Source organism: Marmota monax, unplaced genomic scaffold, assembly GCF_021218885.2.
Source record: "Marmota monax isolate L192 unplaced genomic scaffold, Marmota_monax_Labrador192_F-V1.1 WCK01_AAM20220418_F8-fsc00125, whole genome shotgun sequence".
Lineage (NCBI taxonomy): Eukaryota > Metazoa > Chordata > Mammalia > Rodentia > Sciuridae > Marmota > Marmota monax.
The window spans coordinates 12685951-12704523 of NW_026695235.1; the positions used below are offsets into that span (position 1 = coordinate 12685951).

Sequence of the window (18573 nt, forward strand, 5' to 3'; positions counted from 1 at the left end):
TGTACTGAAGGGACTCTGTGAACAGCCAGCTCCACAGGATGAGCCCAGAAACACTGCTCAGTGTGTGGGTGGCAGCCTGGCCCAGGACTTGCCTGGACCCAGCTGGCTGGATGCAGCCTCTGCCCACGTGAGAAATAGACACTGGTGGGAAGTAAGTGACCTTCACGCAGTTTGGTCCAGCTGCGGAGAGGCAGCCAGCCTGCCCCCTCCCAGGTCCCGGGGCACACGCAGGTGGAGCATGGACCTGGCCAATGGTCTTCTCCTCTCTTAGCCCGTCTCGGTCAGGCCGTGGGCACCCCAGCTTCCACTCTCAGCCTGAGGAAGTCACTCTCAACTTTAGAGGGGTCCCCAAATTCAGTGTGTTTCAAGTGCAAGAAGCCAGCCACAAAAGAGCAGAGGGACTGCCACCCAGAGACAAGACGTGCCCAGGACAGACGCAAAGCCAGGCAGAAAGGGGTGCAGGGTTTCCTCCCGGGGTGATGAGAGTCCTGGGTAGACAGGCAGAGCTGCACCACAGCGTGGCTGCTCACCACCATAGGACCCCACAGGTGAAAATGGCGAGTTTTAGCTCAATTTAAGGAAGCAAGCCTGGCGCGTAGTGGGCCACACCTTCATTGTTAGTTAAGTCCCGAGTGTTTATGGTCCTTCACAATGGACACCACGACGGAAGACCTGATCACTGTCCTCACTCAGCAAAGACTCCCACCGAGCCATGAGCTGACCCCACAAGCCTGGCCCAGTCGGGGCTGAAGTGATCCCTGAAAGTTTTGCTCAGGAGTGGTCAGTGGGCTCAAAGACAGTGCCTTCTCCACAGGGGGAGAATACGGTGGCTCTCAGGACAGTGCCCAGCACAGGTCAGTGCTGTGGGTAAGAGCCAGATAGATGGACCTGCATACACACAGACAGACGGAGCCCTTTCTGAAGGCGCCGAGCAGGCCTCTCGTGAGCCTTTAGTGCCTCTGACGGGGCTGCTGGGCAGGCTGGGCAGGCGCACTCTGACCCGCAGCCTCGGGCTTGGAAGGTGGGCGTTCAGTTCCTCTTCTCCGGGGCTTCTGCAGGGTCTGGGTGTCAGCACCCTCAACAGCTCATTCACCAGGGCTGGCGCCTGCTCAGGCAGAGAAGTGCCCTGAGGTTTTGGAGTTCTCGGATGGGTGCCCACAGCATCCAGAGGCTACAGGGGAGGGACGGGGCTTTGGGAGACATCCATGGACACTATCCACAGAGCTGGCCACTGGCCAGCCTGAGGCCTCCAGTGCAGCTGGGGCAGGGAAGGAAAGGGAACACGGCCCATGTGGACTTGTCATGGGACTGGGCAGGGCTGCAGTGGCCTGTGGGCAACATTCCTGGGCTACTTTTAGGACCACCCAGCAATTTATAGACATGGCCACAGGAGGTGAAAGCCTGGCTTGGGAAATCCCGGCCACCGTTCCAAACACACCAAGTGTTGATTTCTCAGAGACTCCAGGACCATCACTCCGACACAGCCTCCCGCGGGATGTTGTCCACCTGGCCAGCAGTGTGAAGGAGGGGGACTGAGAGGCTGGGTGGACCAAGATCTGGTGGGGCTCCACGGATGAGCCCTGTGGCTGCTTGGGAAAGCCTGGGTCTGTGGACCTAGGGGCTCCAGGCCTCCTCCCAGACCACTGCCTGTGTCCCCATCTGGCTGAGCTTCAGGCTCAGACATCCGCCAGGTCTGGGGCAACGAAGCTGAGGAGGGAGGACAGGGTAACGGGGGTCCAGACAACAGGAACTGGCCACTGACCCCACCTCTTCCCAAGCTGATCCCAGGAAACTCCCAGGCACAAGAAGGGCTTCTGGCACCTTGGGGAGGCCCTATGTGCCGGCCCCACCCATAGCTGCAACCCTACCTGCCAGCCACGCTGCCTGACAGCTCCTGCCGTCAGACAGCCGTGCCCAGAGCAGCTGTCCTCGGGCTGGCAGCCGAGCCTGGGAGGCATGTCTAGGGGCAAGGCAGACACCAGCCTGCCGGAGGCCCGGGGCCTCTTACCACATCTTCCCCAAAGCGTCTGTCTTTGCCTCGCGGCTGCTCCATCTGCCCCCCAGGCTGAGTGCAATGCAGCCTTGGGCCAAATGGACAGGTGGAGGAGAGAGTGAACGCCAGCCCGGCCCAGCTGAGGGATGACGACCCTGCAGGGGGCCACACAAGGCCCCTCACGGCAGCTCTGCCACGTCCTTGCACCCCCAGAGCCTGGCCGGGGCCTGGGGCACAGGCGTGTTGCACTGGTTTGGAGTGGGCATGTCTTGAGAGAAGAGGTGTCCAGGGGTCCCCAGAGAGAAGGGGGGAGTCGGCCCAGGACCAGCAGGGTCCTGGCTTATGCGACGGAAAAGACTTTCAGCAGACACAGCCAGAGAGCGGAGGGGACGATCTGGGAAGTGGCACACATTCAAGGGGGTAAAGCAAGGGCCACGCACCAAGGACAGTGCCAGCGGCGTCCAGGGAGAGGCAGGTTGGTTCCCGGCTCTTCCTCTACGAGGAACTGGGTGAGGGTGGGCATGGAAGGTGCATGGGAGTGGCACTGTCAGGTGGCCTCAAGACAGGTCTGGAGGTCCTGGTCAGTCTCCTGATCCTCAGGTGGACGTGGTCTTCATTATCTGATCAGTAGAGAGTACCGGAAAGTCCCCTAAATTATAGGTTCCTCGAGTTATCTCTCCGTGCCGAATCTGATTATGGGGAGTTAATTAACACTGCACAGGTAGATTTACAGATTTCTCAAGAATTCAAGAGTAACAGGCCTGAGGGAGAGAGAGGCCCAGGGGTGACAGGCACGGCACTTGGAATCAAATCCTTTTTATTGGTGGTCCTTCTTCTGTGCCTCCTTTCCCCTATTTCTTCTCTCTGGCCTCAGGCAGAGCACTAGAGGCAGCCAGGCCTCCTGACTGTGCAATCCGGCGGCCCTTCTGGTGACAGCCTAGCTGAGCATCTGCTGCTCTCAGCTCTGGCCACTGCACTCCCACGAGTGGCCTCTCCGGGCTCTGCCCTCGCTCCGTACCCACACAGACGCTGGAGCGTGCGGCGACACCGGCTCTCCCTGGCCTCCTGTCCCAGCACTGCAGACCTGCGCCATGAGCCCCAGCGGGGAGGAGCTTTGTAGGCGGGAGACCTGAGCACCAGGTGTGTGCGCAGACAGGCGAGCTGAGCTCACCAGCGCAGGTGGGGCGAGGGGGCAGCATGACAACTGTCAGCCGCAGGGATGACGAACTGCTGGAGCCACACCAACCCGTGCTGGCCTGTTCCTCCTGGCTCACGCCGGGCGCTGGCACGAACACTCCCCAAGGGAGCAGAGCCTGGCAGGAAGCCTCCCTTGGACTTCACCGGAAACTTAAGGTGCCAGTTATAGGTCAGCATCAAAACCAGGAAGGTCCCGTCTTACCCAGGCCGCCTCAGCTGCAGCCCGACCCACCCCAGGGCTCTGGTCACTGGGATCTGCTCCCCAGGCCACGGTTGCCCTCTGGCCTCTGGGTGCACGCCCTGCCCCTGTGGGGTGAATGTTCAGAGGCACCAGTGTCAGCTCCTCAGATCGCAGAGGACAAACCTGCCCTTAGGCCAAGGGTCACAGAGCCTTTAGGAAGCCCACCAGGGTCCCCAAGACGACACTACCAGGGTTCAGGTCTCTCACCCCACCTGGGGCCTCTGAGAGAGGAAGGCACTTTGGGGTGTTTCTGTCCCCGGGGTCCTCAGCTCGGGGCTCCATCCCCAGGAGGTGAGCCCAGTGGCCGAGTCTGTGTCCTATCCAGTGGCACACCGTGTGGAGAGCAATGCCCTAAGGAAACTGGGGCACCACAGTCGGGGCACGTCACTACAGCCCTTCACAGGCCTGGCGTCCAGAGCAGACCCCTGTGGCCCTCCCCCCGCCAGCCCCCTGCCGCTCCAGCCACAGACCGACGCCCCCCTGACCCAGCACCAGCCCTCCACTTCCACTCTGAAGTCAGGTCCAGTTAGCTGCTGTTGCCATCTGCACCACATCTGCAGAGCCCACCGCCACCTCCCGGCCTCAGCTGCTGGCCTCTTTGCCACCCCCACCCCCACCCCCACCCCATGCACTCACCAGAGGGACCACGGAAGACACACACATGGCTCCTTCCAGCCTCCCAAGGATGGAGGATGGAGCGTGCCTGATGCTCAAGGGTAGCCCCCAACCCCAGACGCTGCCTGCAGGACCGCTGGGCTGGGTCCCGGCCCCAGCTTTACCTGGGGACCCTCTGCTCAGGGACTGACCTGCACCTTCCTGTTCAGCCTGTTCCCCTGCCTTCTGTGCACCCCTCCATCCCAGGGCCCCCTGCTTCCCTGGGGCTGCCTCTTGGCTGCCCCTCACCCCTTTCTACTTGCTATGTCCTGAATCCACCAGGGACTCGGCGGTGGCCACATCTGCTCGCCACCCTCATCCCAGGCACCTGGGGAGTGCTGAGCGGACAAAAGGAAATGAATGAATGCGTGACTTCGGCACTTTTAAACCTGCTGCTCAGAGTTACTACACACAGATGGGAAGAACACGGCATTGGGAACGCCCCCTCACAATGACAGGCCCTGCTTTCCCATGTGGCTCTCTGGTGTGTGTGCACTTGCTTGTGTGTGTGAGCGTGCATGCATGTCAGCATGTGTGGGTGATGTGCATACATGCATGGGTGTGTCTGTGGCGTGTGCGCATCCATGCGTGTATAGGGCATGTGTGACATGTGCGGGTGTGTCTATCATGTGTACATTCTGTGTGCATGAGGGTGCACGTGTGTGCATGTGTATGGGTATGTGCATATGTATGTGTGCAGCTATCCGAGGGGAAGGCACTTCTGGGTTTCTCGGCTCCGGGCTCCATTCCCAGAAGGCAGAGCCCCAGTGGCTGAGTCTGTGTCAGGCACGCTGCGTGCACACGCATGAGCACTGTCTGCATGTGTGCAGTGGGTATGTGCATCTCTGCTTATATGTAGGTGTACATGTGTGTGTCCGTGTGGTGGGAGTGTGCATGTCTGCATGTCTGTAGGTGCGTGTATGTGTCTGCTTGTGTGTGGCATGTGCGTCCTAACCAGCAAGGGCAGCAGCCTCGTTAGAGCCTGAGGCTGAGTCACCTCCGCCACAGGTAATTACCTGGGGAGCCCATGCTTTGAACGGAGCAGATGGGTCCAGATAGGAGCCAGATCAGCCACTGATTGCATCTGCAGGTGGCTGAAGGGGAGGAAGCTGGACATGTTCCGAGTGTGACTCCGGGGGTTTCAAGTGTGAGACACGGAGCAGCGGAGCCACCGCTAATGAGGCAGCCCACGACGGGTCTCGACCTGTGTCTACACCCGTAAAAGATGAAAGAGCTCCCCTGAGAGGATCCTGCACTTTTACTGCCAGTGGCTCCCTGCAGCCCTGGTCCCCTCCCTGCCCTGGGCATCTGTGGCCGGCTCTATGTGTTCACTGTGGTGGTCCCCTTAGGAGGGGACACTGGTCAAGGAACCCCAACCTCAGGACCCCCAGGGGCCTGCTCACCCCCTGCCTGGGACAGTGACGGTGCCGACAAGCACGCTGGAAAGAGTGAGTGTGCCAGTGGGCGGTGGCACACCTCGTCCAGGCCACGCAGGAGGCAGAGGCAAGAGGGTCCCCAGCCCCAGGCCAACCCCAGCAACCAAGCCAGCCCCTCTCAAAACAGAAAGGGCCGGGGGCGTGGCTCAGGGGCAGAGCCTGGCCTAGCAGGAGGCACCCAGAGGAGGAAGGAGGATGGAGCGTGCCTGCCAAACAGCTTGGGCCAGGCTCCGTCAAGCCACATGTCGTCCTGTTACAGAGCCCGTGTCCAGACCCAGGTCAGACCCAGGCCGCCTGACCCCAGAGTTCTAGTGCTCAGCCCATCTCCAGGCACCTGCCAGGTGTCGGGGACAAGATGCCCATGGCTTCAGAAAGAGGGCACTTACGGAGGTTCAGCCCACACTTTGATTTTTAAAAACCACTAGAGCTTCTCAGAGAAGCTGTCTGCAGTCAGCAGGGTGATTAGGGAATCCCCAGTGCAGAAAATCACCATGGAAAAATGGGTATGCGTACAGTTCAGAGAGGAAGACCACCCTGGACTTAGAAAACCAGGAGGTGGGGTGAAGGTCACCTCTGTGGCGGAGGGGAGACTACTGACAGAGCCGGACACGCCTGCAGAATGCCATCAGTGTACCCCGCGGGCAAGCCCAGGAGAAGACAGGACCCGACCTGAGCCCACAACGTCCGTTGCTCAGGGGGCCTCACAATGGCAGGAGGCTGCTCAGAGGCCGAGTCTCCCCAAAGGCAGAGAAGAGGAGCCAGCAGTGCCCAAAAGGGACGGACTCCCTGAGAGTACTCCTGCCCCAGTCCAGGGGGGAGGCCAGCCCACCCTGCACAGCCACAGCGTGGCCAACAGTCACCCCGTGGCCCCCAAATACCAAGCCCAGAAATTACTTCAAGGCAATCTCCATATACTAGTGGCTGCAAGCACCTAGCAGAGGCAGTTTTTAAAATCTAATCTGGAAGAAAATAACATCTTCAGCCTCAAGTGATTTTCTAGGAGTGTATTTTAACACAGTGCCCAGGATTGAAAGGAACCAGGCACACAAGCCAAGGACCCATGAACAAAAACCAGCGCCAACAACCGGAAACGGTCTCCAAAGACTTCAGACGGGGAATGACCACGTACAGATGTAAGAATCTAGAAAAGCTTGAGGATTCTGGAAGTTGAAAATCAGTTAAAAAAATGTGAAGTTTACATGCTTCTAAAACACCACAAAGAAACAACAACTGAAAGTGACTGTAACTGTCGGTTTGCTACTGCTGCCACAACGGACTCACGACAGAGGCTCAGAACAGGCAGCCACCCCGGCAGCTCCAGAGGTCAGGGGCCAGCTTGTGGCACTAACGTCAAGTGTCCACGGAGCTGCTCCTTCTGGGGTGTTCAAGGGAGACCTGTTTTCCTACCTTCCCGGCTTCGAGGGGCTGCGCTCCTCCCTGGCTGTCACTAGCCATTCTTCTCTTCGCTCGTCCGGGTGGGCGCACCTGGATGGCACAGGAAAATTTTCCCATCTCTGGATTTTTTTTTTTTGGGGGGGGGGGACAGGGGGTACCAGGGATTGAACTCAGGGGCACTTGACCAGCCCTGTTTTGTATTTTATTTAGAGACAGGGTCTCACTGAGTGCTTAGCGCCTCACCATTGCTGAGGCTGGCTTTGAACTCAGGATTCTCCTGCCTCAGCCTCCCGAGCTCTAGATTCTTAACTGTACTTGCAAAGTCCCTTTTGCCACATCAGATAACATATGCACAGATGTCTAATTTAGGACACAGACATCTTTGGGGCCCATCATCTGCCTAGCACAGTAACCGTGATCAACTACTCAACAGATGGATTTAACAAACTTAAGTCACAGCACAAAAGAGAATAGATACAATGAAAACAGAACCACCTGTACCCAGGAAGAGGCAAGGAAGGAGGAAAGAGCGAGGATCCTAGAGGACGCGGTGGGGAGCTCCAACAGACTCAGGGTCCAGAAAGACAGGGAAAGGAAACCGAAAGGACATCTGGACATAGCAGCTGGGAATGTCCCCAGATTGACCAAATCGGATCTACAGATTCCATCCAGCAAAACTAAGCTGAGTAATCCACAGTCACCCTCGCGACTACAGAGAACAGAGGTCAGAGAGGAATCCCTGAAGCAGCTGAAGACAACCAGCGCCTCTCCAGAGGAGCGGCAGGAACCTGACCGCAGCGGGGACTTGCAGGCCACCAGACCACTGCCCGTCCACAGCCGCGGACCCCTCAGCAGCTGCTGGTAAGCAGGGGCCTTCCAGAAATGTTCATGGGATGTGCTTTGTGCCAGGGCACATGCTGCCTCCGTACAGTGGGTGGGGTCGGGAGGAACCAGACAGAGGCGGGTCGCGGGGCTGGGCGGTATGGAGCCCTCCCCAGCATGTGAGGCCCTGGGTCCACCCCAACACTGAAGGGAAAGGAGACCTGGAGAAGGTGAGGGTGGCCAGGCAGAGGGACCGGCCAGTGCGAAGACCTGGGGCAGCAAGGCTCCCAGGCTGGGTCCTGCAGAATCAGGAGGACACTTCTATAGGATCTTTTTTATGAATTAGGAACACCACCATGCCAGGCACAGTGGCACACACCTGTCATCCCAGCTACTAAGGTGGTGGAGGCAGGAGGATCCCAAGTTCAAGGCCAGCCTTGGTAACTTAGTGAGAACCTGTCTTAAAATAAAAAATAAAAAAGGTTGGGGATAGAGCTCAGTGGAAGAGTGTCCCTGGATTCCATCCCCAGCACTGCAAGAAAAAACAGAATGCCATGGGCTGGGCTGGGCTCAGGGCTGGAGCGCTTGCCTGGCATGTGTGAGGCACTGGGTTCAACTCCCAGCACCACATAGAGATAAATAAAACAAAGGTCCATCAACAACCAAAAAAAAAAAAAAAAAATCTTGGCCTTCTTTATAATTTCCTTAAGACGTCTCAATCAAACTTCAAATTACTTTTTTTTAATCCATTGAAAAATAGACAGGATTGGAGTGATAGGAAAGAGGGGGAGGATGTTGCTACCAGGTTCTGGGAAGGTTCTGCAAAAAATCAAAGGCTAGGAGGGTTAGGTCACCCTGGAGGAGGAGGCACGTCCTAGTGCGGAGAGGCCCAGAGTACCCAGGACCTGCCTTGCAGAGCACCAGACCCCACGGAGGCTGGCCAGCCTCACGCCAGCTGACACATTTCTCAGGAGGTTCATCTGTTGGCCTGCGATGGGGCCTCTGCCTCCTTTGCCCCTGCTGACTGTCCAGCCAGCTGTGGGAGCAACCAAGAACACTCCCAGGAAGCTGTTGGCCATGGTGTCTGTGGGAGCAGTCCTGTGTTCCCCGGGGGAGCCGACAGCCCAGTGGCTCTGCAGTGGGAGAAGATACCAGACATCTGTGTGGTGCCTTAGGACCAGCGCCCATGCTGAGGAGCCCTGCCGTCTGGGCTCAGGGACCTGGCAGCTCTTGGAGCGAGGGACCCTCGGCAGCTGGTCACAGGCATCCATCACTGTGGAAAGCCTCAGCTGCCTGGGGCAATGGCAGGGAGTGCCGTGCCTTGTACCGGACATCACTTGTGCACAGACCAGGCTCAGGCACCAGGCACCAGGAACTGCCCCTGCTGACCCTCATAGGTCTGCCTCAGCCCCTGCTCTGGCTGATCTTATCCAACTTTCCCAGAATGACCACACGTACTTTCAGTAGGGGTCAAGGTTTCCTCAGTTTGGTCATCTGTTGTCACCAGAGGCCACTGCCATGATGCAGGTAGGGGAGCAGACAGGAAGGTTGGGCAGTGAGAGGGACCCCAGGAGGGGACAGTACCAGCTGGGCCAGCACTGAGAGGTTCAGGACAGGGAGCAGAAAGAGGCTCCAGGAGAACCAGGGGAGACGGCTTGGCAGGGCTCGCAGTGGGCGGGCGGCAGAGAGCCAGCCGAGAACCAGCAAGGACAGGCCACGGCAGACTCTGCGGACCAGGAGTCAGGCTGGTGCAGTACTGGAAGGGAACCTGACCACCCCCGCTCGCCCCAAAGAGACCTGCCTCTCCCAGGCCCCCAAAATGCCCTCTGCAGGTCGGCAGAATCTGACTGCAGCACCAGCCCCGTGGCCTGGAAGCCCACCAGGCCCTTCCCGAGGCTGGCAGTCCTGCAGCCTGATGGTGGAGATCGCCCACCACCCCCTGAGCACGGGGGCGGGAGGGGCGCCAATGCTTGAGGTCCAGGCGGCTCTGCTCCCGGGCAGTGTGCAGCCAGCACAGTGCCCCCCTCTCGGCCTGGATGTGACTGTGGCAGGCCTGTGCAAGGGCATCGTCCTCAGCCTCGCGGTGGGGGCCGCAGGACCCGCTCTCCCCCGTGGTGACGCTCACCTGGGAGCCAAGCATGTGTAGGCTGGCAGATCACAGATGATTCATGTGGCTAATTTATTTATGACAATCACGCTAAATTTAGGTTAATTACTTTTTAATCATTGTCTCGAGGGTACATGAAAATACTTGAAGCTGGCCCCATTGCGCGCTGCTGGGTAAGCACAACACTATCTGATAGACCGGATGCCAGCCTGCGGGTGTGGCACAGAGGTGGCAGGGGCTGGAGGCCTCTGCCCCACTGGAGGCTTCTGTGAGCAGCCGGGGGCCTGGTCACAAGGGGCCTCCAGATGCCGCTACTCTGGGTCCACAGACTGCAGTGTGCCCACCGGCCCGGCACCCTTGCCCTCCCCAGGTGCAGGATGCGTGCGGCGCTCATCAGATGAGTGGCCCTGAGAACCTTCCCGCGAGGCAGCTTGCTCCCCGCTCAGCCCCTTCTCCGGATCTCCTGCCCGCAATCCCTTTCTCCAACAGCTAACGGTGAACCTCTCAGAAGGCAAATCTGGACCCTGGGCTGCAGAGCCGGCCTCAGCCCCACCAGGCTGGGTTCAGAAGACCCTGCCTCCCTGAACCCCACCCTCACTCCAGAACCTGCTCCACTCCTGCCCAGGAATTCACCAGGCCCCGTCCACTGAGGCCTCGGCCCTCCCTGCTGTGCCCCCAGCCTGGGGCCTCCTCCTGCCACCCTGCTCACCAGGTTATCATGTTGGCAGACAGATGAGGAGGTCCAGCGGGCCTTGGGAGTGAGGGCTCCCAACTGTGCACAGCTGGCACAGCCAGTCGGAACATGCTGACCACAGCAGGCGGGCTCTGCACTTGCCCCACAGCCCTGCTCGAAGCCCAGCTGCCCAGGGTCCCTCACCCTGGTGCGTCACAGCAGCCAGCATTGTCACCCACCCTGCCCTCCAGGGCCTGCAGCTATGAGACAGGATGCCCTCCCACCCAGAGCTTGCTGGCCAGCCCCTCCTCCAGCAGGACTTGTCCCAGCTCCAAGCACCCACCACGGGGCTCTGTCCTGCTTGCTCTGCAGAGAGACAGAACATCAAGGCTGTGTGGGAATGTCCTCTGAGCCAGGCCACAGGTGGGGCAAGGCTGCTGTGAAATCAGCCCACGGTAGCTTTAAAACTGGGTTTATGCTCACATCCTTCTTTAGAGACCCTTCTGGTCACTGCAGTGACTCTGAGCAGGAGCGACAGGAGGCCTCAACCCCATCCCAGCATGCTGAGCGAATGACCCCCAATGAGGTCAGCCCTGTACCTGCGAAGGCAGTGATGGCTGGAGCCAGCGTTCTCGTCCTGGGTTTGCTTTTCCAATTATAAAAGGGACACCCTGGCTCTAGCTAGGGGATCACCACAAAGCCGAGACACACACTGCCTCTGCTGCTGTGCCAGGCAACTATTGCTGGACACTCAAGCCTGGACATGCCGCCAGCTAAGTCTACATGTCGCAGGCTCCATCTACAGGGGCCAGGGTGGGTGAGGGCTGCTGGGTGAGCAGCACTGGGCACCTGGACCAGAGGACGCCAGCGCAGGCCCAGAAATAGCACGGGGCGGGCAGACTCACCCTATGGGCCTTCCTCCTTGGCTCCTGGGAAGACAACTCCCGCTGAGGCAGAAGAGCCTGGCGTTTCAAGCTGGCGCTCGAGTCAAGCACGCAGGAAGAGGAGCCAGAGCCACGCGAGGTTCCAGTCGGGGTGGGAAGCAGGCGCAGGTGTGGCAGGCTGGTGCACACACGAGTGTGAGGAGGGAGGGGCGCCAGCCTGGCGAAGGCGGACCCGCAGAACCTGCAGACGCTGCCCCTGGAGCCCACTCCAGGAGGACCACCGGCCCAGGAGCCCCAGGAGGGTGGTGGCGCTCGGCAGCCCTCCCTCTTGGAGGCGGCTTGTGGCAGGTGCACCTCCCTGAGGATGTGTGTGCACCTGGCCTCCAGACTCACCCCGGTGGAAGGGGTGCGTGAGAGCTAGCCCTCCTCTCGGTGGGTCCCGCGTCCCGGGAGCCAACGTGTCCCAGACCCAAAGCGCTGAGGAACACCCTGCGCCTGTCTTTGATCCCTTGCCGTTACCTGACCACACAGAGTGACTCCCTGCACAGCATCTACCTGTGCTGACACGGTGGTCAGCCATCTGAAGGGATTCACAGTCCTGGAGCCCATTCCCTGCGACCATCAAGGGACAGCCACACTTACAGAGGCAGATCACACACCTGGGGAGGTAAGGAGACCCCCAACCTCCTGCTGCAAGCTGTAGGTCCAGGAGGGCCAAGGCAGGAGCTGGCAGCAGCCCCAGCTCCTCAGATGCGCCCCCCACCCCTCCTCCGCCTTTCTGTCCCAGCCAGGCCCCTAGCGCACTGCATGCTGCCAGCTAAGTCTACGTGTCTGGCTGCAGGAGTCGGTTCTTGCCACAGTCTAACTCAGCAATGTGTCCCACACTGGGGTCCACCTGCCAGGGTACCTGCCAGCTCTACTCTGGCCAGGTCTCTACTGTCCACATCTGTAGGCCAAGCCCAGGAGCTGCAGCTGCCATTACAGTGGATACTCCACCTCCCCAGCCATCAGGACAGTCAGCCAGCCACAGGCAGCCCAAGTGTGGGAGGGGAGACAGAGGTGGAGACAGCAGGTGCACCAATGAGCAGGCTAAACGCTTCCCTGGGACATGACCAAGTCACCCCACACTCGTGCTCGGTGACACCCGGCCCAGAGTACCGTGTTGGGAGGGCCCAGAGCAGGCGACGGGGTGTGCTGCAGCCTCCACCCCTGCCTGGCTGCTCCAGCAGATGGGAAGCGGTCCAGGAGGGAAACCCGTGAGCACCCGAGTCAGCTCTGCCCATGAGCTGCAGCTGTTTCATGTGGTTCCAACTACCTGGTGCATTACCCAGGATTCCAGAGACCCATCAGCAAAGGACAACTCTGCACGTCTCCTGTCTCCACCTGAATCGGTTCCAACGTCAGGTCCTCTGCCAGAGAGCTAAAGGCACACACGCACAAGCACGCATGCACACGCACACGTACCTTCAAAGGAACTGCCCCTCCCCAGCTCCCAGCAAGCAGTATCCTGGGTCAGTGCTGTCGGCGAGCTTCACAGGCACAGGCACGGGTGAACTGAACCTGCTGGGAGGCCCCAGGTGCCCCCCAGGGCAGAGGCTCCGCCACCCCACACAGGGCAGCTCCCCTTTGGACAGGCTTGGATGGAGCAGCACTAGGGACTCCTTGCTGACTGCTGCTGACAAGCCTCAGGGACGCTGGTGCCGTCCATCAGTCACAACGCTCCCTGACGCCTACCCAAACACTCATGCCCACTGCCCCCTGGGGGGCCAACAGGAGGGCTCTGAGAAAAGAGCCAGCTGTCCCCTCCCAGCTGACCAGGGCAGAGAGGGCACAGGTTCTCTGACCTGGTGATCACTATGCAGGACTGGATGTTTCTGCCTTCAGACCCGTTTCTCAGGTTAGACACCAAAGGCCCAGAGAGCCAACAGCCCAGGGGCACCAGCAACAGGCTACATCAGGCCTCTGCCCGCTGTAGCAGGACCAGGAAGTGCATCTGTCCTTCCTTCTGTCTTGACACCCCAAGCAGGTCCACCTCACGCCCATCTCTGTAGCCCTGCAGGACAGACCTGAAGTGTTCTGTGCGGCTTATAGGGCCGCAGGGCACTCACTGGGCTAGGTCACAAGCCACGTGCTCCTCAGGCACCAGGCTCGGCTAAAGGCAGGCCTGGGGCTCCCCAGATCTGGATGCAACCCTTAGTTGAAGCCCTGCCTCATCCAGACCAACGCCAGCTGGGCAGCAGCAAGTGGGGCCACTCAGTGCAGGGCCTGTGCCAGCCAGCACTTGTAGCACACTAGCTTGCCAGGCACGGGTCAGGGGCTGGTGCAGCAGCACTCTCAGAAGTGTAGCAGCAGGTGCCATGCCCCGATGCTGACCAGCCCGCTCCACTTGCCCAGGTGGCACCCTGTGGTTTACAGCCTACCTTTCCAGGCACCCAACCCCCAGGACAGTCCACCCTACCATTCACTGCCTCCACCCTGCATGGATCGCCCAGGGAGAGGGCAATACAGTCCAGAGACAAAGCTCAGCACTGGGCGCACCCTGTTCCACTGGCCTGGCCAAGGGGAACGTGCGACGCTTGCCCTCACCTCCATCCTAAATCGGAGGCTCAAGGAAAAGAGCTTTAAAGAGAACCACCTGGTAGAATCGAATAACTGCACACAGGAGACATCCACTTCTGGGGCTGGTGAAGGGTGCCCACAGCACAGAGCAGCTCTGTGCTCAGTCCTGTCCTTCAGCCATCACAGGACAGAGGATGCCACACGGGAGGCCACATGAAGCCCAGCCTGTGTCTCGCGACTCTGTGTGCACCCTGCTTCTGCCTCTGGAAAGCCAGCTCCCGCAGGAGTAGTAGCAAAGCTGCTGCAGGTGTGCATGCTCTCCCGGGCAGAGAGAGCCCAGGCCGCAGGGCTGCCGCTGGCAGGCTGCTCAGTCCCCATCCCCAAGCACCAGCCCTGCTCCCGCCTCAGCACAGGGCTGGTATGGCTACTCTGTGGCCCAGACAAGAGGTTTGCGGAGCTGAGTAAGTGCTGGCAGCAGGGCCCAAGGGGGAGACACCAGACTCGGGTGATCAGAACCCCTCGTACTACTGCTGCCTACACCCACAATCAGGCAGCAGCCAGGCCCAGGGCACATCATCTCCAACCTACAGGAGTGAGGATGGGGCCTCCCGAGGAACCCCCAGGCTGCAGGCTCCCAGTGCCAGGCAGGTGAGGCAAGCTTTCTCCAGCAGTGGTAGAAGGGCCCAGGAGCTGAGGTGAGCACAGGGTGTGGAGTTCTCAGGCAGCAGGTGGCTGGTGGCAGGAGCTGGTCTCCGAGGATGGATCTGGTCTGGACTGCACAAGGGGTGCAGAGCTGGGTGAGTAAGTCCATACAGAAGCAGGTGGGGCGGAAATGTCCACATTCCCTTGGCCCTGGGGGACTTCTGACTCCAGAGGGCCCTGGATGTAGGCTGGCAAGTGTGGGAAGGGAGGCATATGGCCTTCCGAGGGGGTATGACTTCCTGTGGCTCAGGGAAGAGGCCTGTGACGCCAGAGGAGGGGCAGCAAGGAACATGGACCCCCACAGGGTCATCTCTTGTCCTGGACACCGGTTAGCCAGCATGATAGAACCACATGGCCGTGGGCACAGGGTCCTGGGACAGAGGTGGGGTCATGAGATCCTGGCAGGAGGGACACAGGCTGCAGGCAGCTGAGTGGCTCAGCAGCAGAGGGACCTTACCTCTGCAGGACGGTGCACGCTGGTCCCCTTGGTACAGCCCTGCCTGTTATGGGGGACACAATCCACACACACGTCTTCAGCTTCCACTCAGCACAGGCAGGACCCATGTCCAACACCACTCACCTCTGACAGGATCACCACCCCGCACGTGAGGGTCCTGGAAGGCCGACCAGGGATGCCCCCCCTCTCCAGGCCACTAGGGCCAGCCCCAACTACACCTCACACCCGGGCTGCTCGTCTCTCCATTCCCTCCAGGCAGGCATCCTGAACCAACCCCACCCTGTGGCGTGCCAGCCAGGCCCCTCCCAGCAGTCTACCGGGCTTCCCCGGCTGCACATGGGCTTGGGCAGCTGTGGGGCCCCATGCACCCACGGCGGGGCAGCTGTGAGCCACAGCCAGGGGAGCAGGAGCCGCCGCTGCCCAGGGCCAGACCGGGGCTCAAACGGTGAGTGTGAGCTACCAATCCCCAGAAAGGTGCAAAGCCCCCACACCCAGAAGCTGCAACCCTGGCACTCCCACTGCCACCCAGCAGCACTCTCCCAGGAACCAGACGGGCACAACCGAGGGGGACACAGGACCAAGACATACCAGGCCACTGCAGAAAACCAGAGCAGCACATTAAACATGGTTTAGACACACTCCACTGCAGTGCTGGGCCATCCACACATCCTGCTGCAGTCTGCTGGTGACCAGACCCTCGTACAACTGCTGCCTACCCCCACTACTCGGAAATGCAAAATGCAGCTCCGTCTCCTGTAGCCTGTCACAGACCCCAAGCAAGAACTCTGGGGGCTCCAGAGGGACAACACAGAGAATGGAGGAGTGGACACCAGACATAAGACGTAAAGCAAATGCAATTTCCCAGGGCTAAGCCAAGTCGGCAGCAGAGCACCCCTGCGGTGGGCGATGCCTGCAGTCGGGCTGTGCACTGCCTGGGGAACCGCAGCTGCCAGGGGTCCAGCCAGCATGCCACAAAGAAAACCACACTGTGGAAGAAGGGGAAATACAGAACTTTATTTTTTAACATGGTAGTTCAATCCCACCACAAAAAAAGGGACACCGTTTTGTTTTTCATTTTTCACTCAATAAATACAAATTAATAAAAATACTATGTTTTGTAAAGAGACTGCCACTCCTCCCCACCTCCCATGGACACCTACAGGTGACTGTGTCCCCGTGGTCTTGAAGCAGGCCAGCAGCCTCCCACAAGGCCACCGCTTCCTACTCCAGGAGGCTGCATCTCGCTCATGCCTGCAAACACTATGCAGCACCCTGCCTCCCACCCTTCCAAACTCAAGTCCTCCTACAGAATTTCAGACATTTAATGTTTACTCATTAAACGTTTCTGAGAAGGAACAAAACTGGCCTCCACAGAAGCTCAACAAGGAGGCCCTGCACTAGGAATTGTTAACACCATGAAAAGTGAGTTTTGGTGAGAGACGGGCACACTCGCGAAGGGAAGTGAAGAGGCTAGTGTGAAGGGAGATCTGTTGCATGTCACACCGGCCATCTCCTATTTTAAAAAACAGACTCCTGGGGAAATGCAACCTGTTTGGCATCCCCACACAACAGATCTGTGTGTTATTGCTTGTGGTGTCCCCTCCAGGTACTGTGCTGCCCAGCTCTCTGCTGTCAGAGACACCTAGGCAGCATCAAAGTCACAGACTGCCAAGGAGTGCTCCCTCCTCCTGGGGCTGGAGCTGCAGCCCAGGTCCATTTTGCGGGGGAAAGGCACACCTCTGCACTCTGTGCCAACTAATAATAGAGTCCCATCTGACCCCAAGGGCAAAGAATAGTCCTGGCACAACCACACCATGGTGCAGAGCCCTGGAGTGACCCAGCTTATAGTCTAGAAAAGAAAACCCCCTGCAGGACTCAGGAGAAAATGTCAGTAAAACTTTGAAGACCTCCCCTTGCCTGCTCTGGCAGTGCACAAGCAATGGCGACAGAATGCTAGTCTCCTAAAACTGCAAGCAGGAAAGCCACTGGTCTTCATGGCCAGCAATAATCTTCTGTTCTGTGTCCCCATTTCTCACTGACTGTTTGCAAAGCATCCCCAGAAATATTTCTAAGTGTGATTGTAATGCACAACAAATGAAGAGGCTCTACCTAGGCTGTTACAACCTCTGCTTGTAGAACACAGATGAGACGTCATGGACGCCTCACAGGGCAGGTGGAACTGGGGGTGGGGTACAAAGTGTGCCAGCCCCTTCCCCAGGGTTGCCACAGGCCCCATGCCTTTGCACAAGGCAGGTGGTCTGCCCGGGCCCTCAGTGCCGGGGCAGGTGCGGGAGGGAATGTGGACTGAGGGTGGCTGGGAGGTACGACAGCCTGGTGCCCTTCCTGAACCCCCCATGGGGAGGAGCACTTGGAAACCGCAAAGCTGTCCTTACACTATGCAGGTCATGACTCCAGAAGAGCAGCCTGTTTGGGGTGGAAAGGTTAAGAAACAAGAAGCGCTGTGGTTCTGCAAGCTTGCCTGTTTTGGTGGCAGCATGGGCAGCACTGTCACTGAGTGTCCTGAGGGCAGCACTGGAACTACGCCGTGCTGTCCTGCCATCCTGCCGTCCGCAGAAGCACAGCCTCAGAGCCCCAGAGACTTCTGCACGATCTGCCTGGCAATCCTGTAAAACTGCTCCCGGTCGTCCCGCCACATCTTGGAAGCATCCACATTAGCTCCACTTTCATCGTTGGGCTCTGAAAGAAAAGAGAGACCATCACCGCACACAGGAGCAGAAGCCACCATGTCACCTGAAAACGCGGGCCCCTGAAAGAAGGTCTGTGGCTTCAGCAAGGGCCCTGGCACCTGAAGGAGGCTGAGAACTGGTCAGGAGCAACCTGCCTGGCCTGGAGGCACATGACTCCCACACCAGGCCCTGGGATCGGCAGCTCCCACCACCAGTGTCTGGGTGGTTCCTTTAGAGGGACAGGGGCCCTTATCCCACACACCCCAAATTCTCCTCTTGCCAGAATCCTCCCCCCTCTCTATTCCTGACTGAGATGGTACAATACCCATGTTCACACTGGAAACAAGTCTGTGCACACCACTGAGACCAAGCCCGAAGCCCGCACAGCCAGGCCCTCTTGAGCCCACCTACCCTCCGGAGACCACTGAGGGCTGCAAAGACCCGCAACCCCCTCGGCTCTGCTCCTGATCCAGCACATCATCTGCCAGCCGCTGTAGGCATGTCTTTTTAAGGCACCACTCAAGGACATGACACCCACTGCCATTCCCAGAGCTGCCAGCCACCCTGCTCACTTCTGCAGGGCCCCTCCCTCCCCAGCCTTGGCTCCCACCACCTCCAGCCTCAGCCCGGCTGCTTCCTTGGCCCCAAACACTTTCCCTCCTTCCTTCCTCATCTTGGGAAGTGGTCCAAAAGCCCCAGCGTGCATCTGCTTATCAGGATTTGCCACGTTAGCCCGTGACTGTGGGTTGAAGAAGTTGCCCTAGGA

At 59.2% G+C, this 18573-nt stretch overlaps 1 protein-coding gene across 2 annotated transcripts in view; it reads right to left on the bottom strand.

The window, feature by feature from the left end:
• Nucleotides 1-9940: 9940 nt before the first annotated feature.
• The window catches only part of Ube2g2 (ubiquitin conjugating enzyme E2 G2), a 32384-nt gene continuing 23751 nt past the window's right edge, over nucleotides 9941-18573 (bottom strand). For both annotated transcript variants that reach the window (XM_046439026.2, XM_046439025.2), the window contains exon 6: nucleotides 9941-17817. In XM_046439026.2, coding sequence (XP_046294982.1) covers nucleotides 17705-17817 — 113 coding nt within the window. In that variant the 3' untranslated portion in view covers nucleotides 9941-17704. The remainder of the gene's footprint in view (nucleotides 17818-18573) is intronic.